General features: G+C 46.1%; 1 protein-coding gene across 2 annotated transcripts; it reads right to left on the bottom strand.

The window, feature by feature from the left end:
* Positions 1-8379: 8379 nt before the first annotated feature.
* On the bottom strand, positions 8380-10413 carry LOC6539194 (zinc finger protein ubi-d4). Of its 2 annotated transcripts, none has more exons than XM_015189786.3 (3): positions 9777-10413; positions 9442-9702; positions 8380-9383 (listed from the first exon to the last, which is right to left on the bottom strand). In XM_015189786.3, the coding sequence occupies exons 1-3, from the start codon at positions 10222-10224 to the stop codon at positions 8605-8607; spliced, it is 1488 nt and encodes a 495-aa protein (XP_015045272.1). In that variant the 5' UTR covers positions 10225-10413; the 3' UTR covers positions 8380-8604. The 2 variants fall into 2 exon arrangements, with proteins under 2 accessions (XP_015045272.1, XP_002086095.1); XM_002086059.4 differs by having other exon boundaries at positions 9436-9702; positions 9777-10410.
* Positions 10414-10788: the final 375 nt, after the last annotated feature.

Below are 10788 nucleotides of genomic sequence, written 5' to 3'. Positions count from 1 at the left end.
AGACTACCGAACACACTCTATGACAGAGAAACGCTAGGTACGGGAAGGCAACCAGAGTCACCGGAAGGAAACGCTGAGAAGATGAGAGAGGTCTTCGAGATTGTGCGCAGGAACCTAGAGAGGGTGTCCCAGGACCAAGCAAGGCATTAAAACCTACGGCGAGGACAGTGGAAGCCAAGCGTTGGTGAAGTGGTGTGGGCCAAGGAGCACCATTTGTCTAAAGCGGCTGAAGGGTTTGCGGCCAAACTAGCTCGGAGGTTCGATGGACCGTATCAAATTGTGGATTTCATATCGCCAGTGATATGTAAGATTCGCCACCGGACGAACAAAAAGGAACGCACGGTACATGTCTGCGACCTAAAACAGCAGGATCAGGAGGAGAATGGGGACAAGAACGTGGAGTCGGATCCGTCAGAAGGAAGCAGGGAAGGAATGCAGGAGAAGATGACAACAGCGTCAGGCCGAGGCGAGAGTCAACGGATGCAGACGGCGAGTCCGACAACCATTACATCGTCAGGCCAAGGCGAGAGTCAACGGCTGCGGACTGCGAGCAGACCAGAGTATTGACAGATGACAGTACCTGAGAGCGGACGAGGCACGACAACCGTTCTAGCGTCAGGCAAAGGCGAGAGTCAACGGGACAGACGGCGAGTCCGACAACCGTTTTAGCGTCAGGCCAAGGCGAGAGTCAAGGGATGCAGACCACGAGCGGACCAGAATATTGCCTCAACAACCAAACCAGGGGGTAATAAGTCCACTAACGGCGGGAAGCGGAAGAACAACGGAACCTGAGAACGGACGAGGGTCGCCAACCGTTCTAGCGTCAGGCCAGGGCGGGAGTCAACGGGTGAAGACTGCGAGGCCAACAACCGTTTTAGCGTCAGGCCAAGGCGAGAGTCAACGAAGGCAGGCCACGAGCGAACCAGAGCACCAATGAACATTCCCGACGGAAGCGGGACAGAGGGGAAGAATGGAATACAAGGATGGGCGCAGCTGGGTCAACAGCCCACCACCGGAAAGGGGGACCCGATCGGACTCTGAAAAAAAAAAACCCACGAAGGCAGAAACAGACTACGGGTCCAGGACTGAAAGACAAAGAGGCTATGCAACCGGGCAATAAGCTCGTTAAATGTCCCGAAGAAAGAGGAGAGACGGTACGAGAGTCAAGGAAACAGTACCGTAAGAACGAGCGTCCGGAGTCGGAGACCGACAAAGTCAGACTAAAGCCCGGGCCCAAAGCCCCAACACCAGAGAGCAGATAGAAAGTGGGAAGAGATCGACGCCGACGTAGGCCGCCGTGGGACATAACGGTAAAGGTCTAAAAGGGAGCGGCGAAACCGAGGTGTAATGGAGAGCCGAGCGAAGGGCTCAAGTCACAAGAAGTTCGACAATTAAGATGAGCGCAACTGCCGAAACGCACAACACAAGGAGGCTGGCCACTATGGTTCAGAGGGTCGAAGGACCCGTCGAGGGGCAAGGACGGTCGGGGGGTAGGCGTATGCCTAACCCTCGGCCCACCCAAACTCCGAGGCGTGGTGCCGAGGACGATCGGGGAGAGGACCCGGAGCCAGTTGTCACGTCAGACGAAAGCGAGCTGGAGTGGGGGGAGGACCCGAAAAAAGAGATGAGGACCTGGCGGCTGAAGAGGGCCAGGAGCGGAGCCGATAACCGGATCCGGGAACCGGGGACCGCGCCGGTGTTCGAGGAGGCGAGGCAGAACCCTAGAGGAACCGGGGGGACGTCAGCAGCTATGGCAAACGCCATCGTGAAGATGCGGAGACTGGAGGCCGACCGAGTGGTGGCCATGGGAGCCCTGCATCCGGAACGGATGGCAGCGAGGGAGGAGTACGAGGCCGCCAAGGCAACGCGCGTCCGCATGCTGCAGCGGGCAGCCATGGCGGCCATGCACGAAGTCCTGCAGAGGTCGAGGACCAGGGAGGAGGAGGAAAAAAGGTGGCTCCAGGAGCTCGAAAGGGCAGAGGAGGAGGAGTGCGTGGCATGGGAGCTGGTCGCCTGGCACGAGGAGGGAGAAGCCGGTGGCAAAGGGAGAGAGGTACCCGCCACTCCGCGGTACATACACTCGGAGGAAGTGATGAAGAAAGAGACGGCTCCGGGCGTCCCCACCCCCGTCACCCATAGCGTCGGCGAGGATCCCACCTACGCCCCGGCCACGGCACTGACCAACCAGCCCCCCAGCCCCCCACCTAACCCGGTGCCGACCGCCCGTCCACCCACGGCTCCACCAACCCACCCGGAACCCCAGGACCCCGTGGAAAACAAGGACCCTCCGACCCCGCAAGCCAGGATGTCGCACCAAGTGCGGGAGTACACCGAAGGAGGCAGACGATGGCGGCAACAGGTCGTCACGTGGACATGGCCGGTTGGCCCCGAAGTGCCCAAAGAAGAAGAGGCGCCGGTCCATGGCGGTTGGGCTCCGCCAACTCCGGATACTGCGGCCGAGCTGGAGAAGGGGCCATGGGTGTGGCCATCACCCAAGGACACCCCAAGGCCCGGACTCCAGCGTCAGTCATCCGCTCCAGCGGTGGGTGTCCTCGCATCCCGGCCGTCCTGGGTGCGGACGGCGTCTACATCAGAGGTCCAGCGATGGGCTCCGATTCCAGAGGCGGAATGGCCCGCGGGAATCGTGGATGAGCCGGTGATCCGGGACGCCAAGCGCCGAGGTAGCCGCCGGTGCGTGGTCCTGCACCGCGGAAACGAAAATTTCCGAGTAAGGGTAGCGGCGACTGGGATCCGATTGTTTGGGTTGGTAAACGATGTCCAGGTAGCTGATCCCGCCCGGAGTTAAAAATAATAAAAAAAATAATAAGAAACGCAAACACAAAAACACGTAGCACATTATTTAAAAGGACGGATCACACGAACGCGCACAAAACATAGGATATTCAGGTATATGTAGATTTAGATTCACATCATATCAAAAGAATTTCATGAGGGCGAAATCTGGAAGAGAAGAGGAGTAAATGTTAGTGGGCACGTGAAAGAGAATAAAAGCACAGGCAGGAACTCACGTGTGTGTGCTTCCGCAAGTGCTGGTCCGCCTCCAGGAAAAGGGGTCCATGTCGATGCCATCTAAAGCACGGAAGAGCAAAAGGTCAGCATGCGCAAACACAAGAGAAGAAAAATGTATATACTCAAATAAATGTATATACTGTAAAACTCAAATAGGGCACTCACGTGTATGCCGAAGGTGAAATCCCGAAGAGAAAGCAGCCATCCGCGACATCTAGGTCCATCGAAGGGGGAGGTCCGAAGAGAGTCCTAAGCTGCCAAGAGAAAGTGGAATGAAGGAAGGGAAAAGGGAAATTTCAAAGAGGAAAACTTACCTAAAATTCCTTCTGTTGTCAACATTTGCGGAGTCACCATGTGCTTAGGGAAGGGGGCGCCTTGATCACAAGGCGGTCGATCGGCACTCGATAGTGTCAATCGATGGGCAAAAACATCGGAAAAAGCAGCACATGACGGGTCACAGTACGGAAATACCAGGGTCACCAAGTGGCAACGCCGCCCCAACGGGAGTTATCGGGATCTATCGGTAACAATCGATCAACGGCGAATGGTGTGACCAGATAACGAGAAGACGAAAATATGGAATGCGGGAAGAAGAGCGTAGAACGAAGAAGCATCACGGAAGTACGAGTGAGCGGCAAAGTTTGAAATTAAAAACGAGGAATATACTCAAAGGAGATCGGCGCTGTGGAACTCGAGACGGAGCTGTGAGCGTTGACGGAATCCCCGCGGTAACCGCAGGGCCGGATTTTAAATTTTCCCAAAGAAAGGGGGAGATGTGAGGAGTTAAAACTCCGCACAAATGCGAATAGTGATCGCATAAGGAGGGCCTGACGTTGCCAGTTACGTAACAAGGCAAAGCGTAGTAACGGCAGTGCGAAGCCCGGAGAAAGAGAGTTTGGAGACTCTGGGCTGGAGAAAGAGAGTTTGGAGACTCTAGAGGAAGAGAGTTTGGAGACTCGGGAAGTGGAGAGAGAGAGAGGATGGAGACTCCGGACTTGCTGAAAAGAGAGTTTGGAGATTCAGCAGGCTCAAAGGCAAATAACGGGACAAATCGAACTTTGGACCGGGCCAACGGTAAAATCATGGACTTTGGATCCGGAGACTGGAGACCAAAGGGATAAACCGTTAGAGGAGGCCTATATAAACAGGCCGAGCGCTGGAAGCAGGACGGACAGTCAAGGAAAGCAAGTGTACGAGTCAACAACGTTAGAACGAAGTCAGCAGAGGAGCTACGACCGTGGTAGTCACCAAGGAGCAAGATCGCTACGTCAAGACGTTCGGGACGAGAAGGTCTCCGAACTGAGACGCAGGTAGCTAGGTCCAAACGACGAAGCACGAGTAGCCAGGAGGCAAACAACAGGAGAGGCCAGACCTAAGCGGGCACCCGAGGAAGCGGCAGGGATTGTGGTGTAGACCCGGTGGACTGTGTAGGAGATCGCGTGCTTGAACCAGGCGATAGCCTGGTGTGTCCGTGCAATCCAAGCAGGCGTGGTACCGGCGCCACCAGTCCGAACAAGACGTGGGGTTGACGCGTTGCTGTTCCACAGCCGTTTGCCTTGGGGATCACAGCCGTGAGCTTCCGTGAGCCTGCGTACGACAACAATTCTCAGCCCACGCGACGAGCGCCCAACAACGAAGGTCCGCGCCACCCAGGACGACGAAAGCGGTAAGACAGTGGAACCAGGCCGCCGAGCAGGTCATCCAGGTCCAACCGCACCGGCAGAAGAGAAAAGGTAGGGTGGAACGTTCGTCTTTCACTGGGCGTCTTGCTACAGGGACTGCGGCGTATCCGGGCGATAGCGCGGTGCGTCGGAAGGAACTGAACAAGCGTCTGGCGGGACCGGCCGGGACAGAGCAAGGGACAAGAGGTTGTGGCTAGCGAGGCGTATGTCTTTGAGAGCCCACCAATTGTTCACCGTAGTCTGGGAACGGTGACGCTTCCCTAAGCCCTCGACCTTCCTTCTCGCGTGTCAGCGGCAATACCAGGCGAAGGTCCGACGCTACGACGAGAGACCGGACAATTGAAGTACATTGTAAACTGAGCTCAAATAAAGACCCGAGAACGAAACTGCGAGTGTTTTTACTGGTAACAGGTCACGTTATTCTATAAATTTGGTGGGACGAACGCACAAACTCTACTGAGCTAGCCGCACGTATTCCGTAGCGAGCAGACAAACAAAATCAGTTCGTTACAATATATATACTTTATATGGTCGGAAACACTTCTTTCTGCCTGTAACATACTTTTCAACGAATCTAGTAAAAAAGTTTACTCTACGAGTAACGGGTATAAAAAACTACGAAGACATGCCTGATCGGGATCATATTTTACCTTTTACAATTTTCTACAAAACTGCGACGATAAAAAAAAAGGTAGTCAAATAAACGACGGGTCTACTACGAGTCAACGACCAATTAGAGAGACTAAATGCTGCAATTATTATAGTCCTCTCCAAACTCAGTGTGGATGCCTCCAGCAAATGGTATAGACACGTTGATTGATTCTCAAAAAGCATCAACGCCACACCATTATGAGCTCCTGAAGGGAGTAAAATTGAGAAACATAGATAAGAATATGCTTCGCAAACTGATTAAGAACTAGTCGATAGCTCTCTTTTAAAACATACGCAAGGATTTGCGACTTAAAACTAAAAGCCAAACATTATAGCTTCAATATAAAAACATGAAAACATAACTTGCAACAAAAACCATTAAGGTTTTACACTTCTAGAGTTGAAGCCAAAGTTTTTGGGTCCTAACGAAAGTAAGAAAAAAGTATGTTTTTATTTACCGAGAAATACTAGAGAAATTCACGGGGAATTTTTTGTTTGCATTATTTTTAATGTTAGTGCATGGTCCAGGGCCTGCTTATGAACTAATGCTATCTGTAAAGAAAAATATTTTAATAATATATCTGTTAAATTACAAATATACATACCAATCAAAACTGAAAAAACGTTATTTACGTGTTTAATATAATTAACTTTATAAAAGCTTAAAAAAAAGCACTTTACTCGTGCCACTATTGAATGCAAATGCGAAGGGAATGCGGAGAAGGGAAACGAAACCGAAAATTCTAACAGGTGCGTGCCACGGTATTTCCGAACATATTGATGCCTTGTAAATAAAATTATATAGGCAAATAATTTAAATCGGTCGCTTTGGAACTTTTTGGTAAATTTACAAATTGTTGAAACAGAAGACCAATTGGAATTAATAATACGTTAAGCAGATAAATCCACAATATGTACCTCCCGAAGAACTGATCTTGAACTGATATTTTTTTTAGGATTTAATAATAATATAAATAAAGAAAACATAAGTCAAATAGTAAATAAACAATAATAAACATAAACAGTAATTATGCAATGCAATAGGCCACAGAGAAATCCTACTCCAGTTACGGGAACAGTTCACCGTGGGGGTATTGACTCCCAAAATAGGGGAAATCTAGAAATATGACAACTAGGTGGGAACACTTGGCATAGAAGACCGATGTCCGGAGTAGCTCAGAAAAAGTTTTAGCCGGTAAAAAAGATCTCAGCCCACCGAGAAAGTAGTCAATACTCGAGAGTCAATGGTGGGGATTCAATACTCGAGATTTAATTCTCGAGATTCCCTTCTCGAGATTCCATACTCGCGATATCATACTCAAGTGCAGACTGTCTTAAACGCCAAGAACTTCGGTCAAAAGAAAAGTGACGAGAGGAGCGAGGACTCAACCCTGCACTAACCTCCAGGATACCAGGACTTAGACTGGAAACATCAAGGACCAGCATAAGGAATACTTTAGAGTTCATGGCCGTAATGTTAGTGTTGCTGGCACTATTGAAACTAGTAAGGATCTACAAGCGATCAGTGCAGCGGCGTCGGGACCATCACCATACCCTGAAAGGATCATTTCCAGTACCAAAACAATCCGTCAATGAAAACTCACTTGCCTACAACCGAACATAACATATGAGCAAAGAATACGTGAACCGGTGCTTTTTTTTATGTAGAAGTCAGCTAAGACAAAGCAAAAGCAGTGAATTTTTCAAACAAGTGCATAATTCAAGTAATCTGATAATTATACCAAGTATTCATACCAACGTACATATATATATATGGACGACCTTTACTTAGTGCATAATTTTTTTTTGTTTGTGTATATTTCGATACTGTTCGGTTTACAAGTTATTGGTGCACGAATGTATAAGAATGTATAATTCCATCAGTATATATAGCAACACACAGGATCCAACGCGGCGAGATCTCATCGCTCCGGATTAAAGTGGTAAGTTTGACGGAACACTGCTCCCGTGTTTTTCTCTATATTTTTATATATGCAGATATTCTCGTGCCAATTTTATTTTTATACGATTGGTAAATATATGTATATTCCTGTAATTATAACCGAAGCATGTCCGGTTAAAAAAAAAGTATATTTTATTGTTGGTCTCTTCAAGGCAATATATTTCATTAATAGAAATTTAATGTTCAATGTTCAATATTGTTTAAATAAAAATATCTTTTCAGTGGCGAGTATCCGCCTTATACAAGTACCCTCAGAGCGACGTTTGTAGTCGTTAATAGCCAACAATTATTGTTGACATGCGCACCGTTGTCCGGTGATGAATTAGATACTCAAAGTTTGGCAAAAAGTTTTTTGGCAAAAAGTTTTTTGGCAAATCGTGAGATATTTACAAAGACTAACAAATAGTTGAAAAAATATGAAAACATTGTTGGCGCTAGAGTGGGCTCGGCAAAACGTTTTTTGTCAAATCGATAGAAATTTACAAGACTAATACAAAAATGAAAAAATATCAAAACATTTTTCAAAAGTGTGGGCGAGGTTTGTGGGAGTTAGATTAAGCGTGGCAAAAGATTTTTCGCAAATCAAGAGAAATGTACGAGACTAACGGATATGAGTAAAAATATTATATTATATTATATTATTATAAAAAACTTGCACTGCGTCTCTGGAGCCTGCCACTCTAGCTTTTGTAGTTCCTGAGATCTCGACGTTCATACGGACGGGCATAGCCAGGTCGACTCGACTATTGATCCTGATCAAGAATATGTATACTTTATATGGTCGGAAACGCTTCTTTCTGCCTGTTATGTTCTTTAAAACTACCCTCTTACTCTACGAGTAACTGGTATATTTAGTAAAAGCTTTTACTTAATACGGGTTCATTTATTTCATTTTAATTTGGCCAATTTTCAATTTGAAAAGCACACAAAAATTATTTGTATAAATATACACTAAGATTGTGCATATAGCGAGGAAAAGCTTATCAGGCAGCTAACTGTTTAATTTCAACCAACCACACAGTAATATATGTGAATTAAACTATCAAATTTAAATACTTTATAAATTCTAATATATGTTATTAATGTTTCTTTAGCATGGCAAAAATTTATTAATTAATTTTAACCTATATAGAAGACTAAAATAGGTGCATAAGGGGATTACTCCTCCCCAGTAGTTTATATTGTATGACCAAAGAAATACAGCAAAAAAAATATCTACCCTTTATATATTTTTGAGAATTATTATAATTGGTGCATTATATATTTATAAATGATAGCTTATTTAATCTTGTGGAACTCCTCCATGCATAACTTGCAGCTCCAAGAGCCCTCTGGTGGAGTCATAAGCGGTGGTGACAGGCAGTACATATGGTATCCCCGGTCACAATCGTCACAAAATAATAGTTGGTCGTCATTGTCAGAGGTCCCACAGATGGAACAGTACTTGCATTCAATGCATTGCCAACGATAACGTTTTACTGATATAATCATGTTTGCCGTGAACTGTAGACACGATGGATGACCGGAACGACCACAATCCGAGCACGATACAAGCTCTTCGGGCATATTGGTTTTTTTATTTTCTCGCTGATCTCCCAGACAAAAGTCACAATAAGGTGATGGTTGGGCTATGTCACGTTCTACACGTTGTTTTACCTTATTACCAGTAGCAAACACCGCTTGATTTGTTCCTGTTTGCGCCGGAAGTGCATTGCAAACATTTAAGGTTGCCAGTCCTGCGTTTATTCCAACCATTGTTGCTAGGGGAATTGAGTCATTAGAAGCTCCAGCATCGCTTGAAGTCTTTTCGTACGACGACGCTATGTTTGTTGGCACTAGGAGTGCTGATTGTGAATTGTCGTCATTGATGGGAATAGGCGAAGCTGAGTTTGAATGAGATGCATAGAGCCCAGTGGTGGCGGCAGCAGCCGCTGTACACGCTGCATGTGCGACAGCGGCTGCAGCTGCTGCTGCGGCTGCGGATGTGTTTGCACTATTTCCCCCACCTCTACGTTTTCGATCAGATTCTCCGTCAACAGCATTTTTTCGTCGATTGCCTAAGGTATTAATAATGTTTACAATTCATTAGCTTAATAAATTTGTACTCACCACCACCTTTACGACCCCGTTTGGGGGTGCCTTCTACGTTTGCATTTGTTTTTCGAGGTCTCGTACATTTTTTGCGTTTGCCCCTGCTGGTGTAAGACTCATCAAAATCGTTATCTGAATCAAAGTCATCATCAAATTCATCGCCATGATGATAATGTGAGGTGTCCATTTCATCGTGGAACCATTCCTTTTCGACGTTTGCATGTGAGTCCTTACTATCATTATCTCCCGATGCTCCCATGGAGTTTCCATCCGTAGCCGCAATGGCTGTTATAAAAAATAAAGTTTCAGTTTTGGAAAAATTCTTCTGATGACAATTGTTTATGCAATTGTTTTCTTACCTGCACTTTCAGCTAGGTGAGGATTTTGTGGTACAGCAACGCCAGACGAAGGTATATGATGGTGATGCTGATGCGTTTGATGGTGAGAGTGCTGAAGATTGTGCTCGCGATATTGATAGGCTCGGAAACTTTGATTTGGGTTAAGTAAGTACTGACGTTTGGGTTTGCGCCACCGGGATGATGGATAAGTGTATATCTGACCATGCCGAAGACCCGGCATTCGCTGTTTTTTTTTCATAAAGAGGGAACAATGTGTCTGTGCGACACCTGTCTGGGGATCGAGGAATGGCATACGAAGTCGCCGTTCAATGCAGAGACGAGTGTTAAAATTTTCACTGTTTTCTAGAATCTCCTTGTACTTTTCTTTGTCATTTAAAACGTTTTGAATTTTCTCAAAATTGGCTATGTTTACTACCAAAGTTTTTTCGTAAGCAGATTTAGAAGCCATGTTGATGTTATTGGGGGGTAGCCGCAGATATTATTTGCTTGAGCATACAATTAAATAACCAAAATTGTCAACATATTTTTGACCATTTATTAAAAAGAATGGGTTGTTCACACACACAAAATTCAAGGCGTTAAATATAACGAAAATAATAATTGTTATTAGGTACTAGACAAGAAGTAAAAAAATTAACATTCAGAAAAGGTGTGAACGTATTTCTAATATTAAATAGATACAACATATACATAACAAGATGTCGACGATAGCTGTTATAGATTAATTCCACGTTTCCTGTAGAGGTCCCTAGTGCACATATAAGAACTTCTTAAAACGAAGCGACCTAAATACAGACAGGGTTGTTGCAAGAGCATATGATCACGTAATGAAACGGAGGGTAAGATTATTAGTATCCATTATTATTCACTCGAATGGAATATTTATTTTTATTCCGAATTTTAAACCGCATTGAATTAGAATTTTCCGAAGTGTAACATAACATAATGCACAACTGCTGGTCATACCGTCTGGTATTATTTATAATTCTTGGGCCAAGTACAATCGTAGTTT

This window comes from Drosophila yakuba, chromosome 2L (genome assembly GCF_016746365.2).
Source record: "Drosophila yakuba strain Tai18E2 chromosome 2L, Prin_Dyak_Tai18E2_2.1, whole genome shotgun sequence".
Taxonomy (NCBI): Eukaryota; Metazoa; Arthropoda; class Insecta; order Diptera; family Drosophilidae; genus Drosophila; species Drosophila yakuba.
Note: the sequence above shows the minus strand (reverse complement) of the source record. Positions and strands in the feature narration are given on the sequence as shown.

Coding starts and splice junctions, on each gene's coding strand:
- LOC6539194 (XM_002086059.4), bottom strand. CDS start 10,224: ATGGCTTCTAAATCTGCTTACGAAAAAACTTTGGTAGTAAACATAGCC. Junction 9,703..9,776: donor TCACCTAGCTGAAAGTGCAG/GTAAGAAAACAA, acceptor TTTTTATAACAG/CCATTGCGGCTACGGATGGA. Junction 9,384..9,435: donor ACGGGGTCGTAAAGGTGGTG/GTGAGTACAAAT, acceptor TTAATACCTTAG/GCAATCGACGAAAAAATGCT.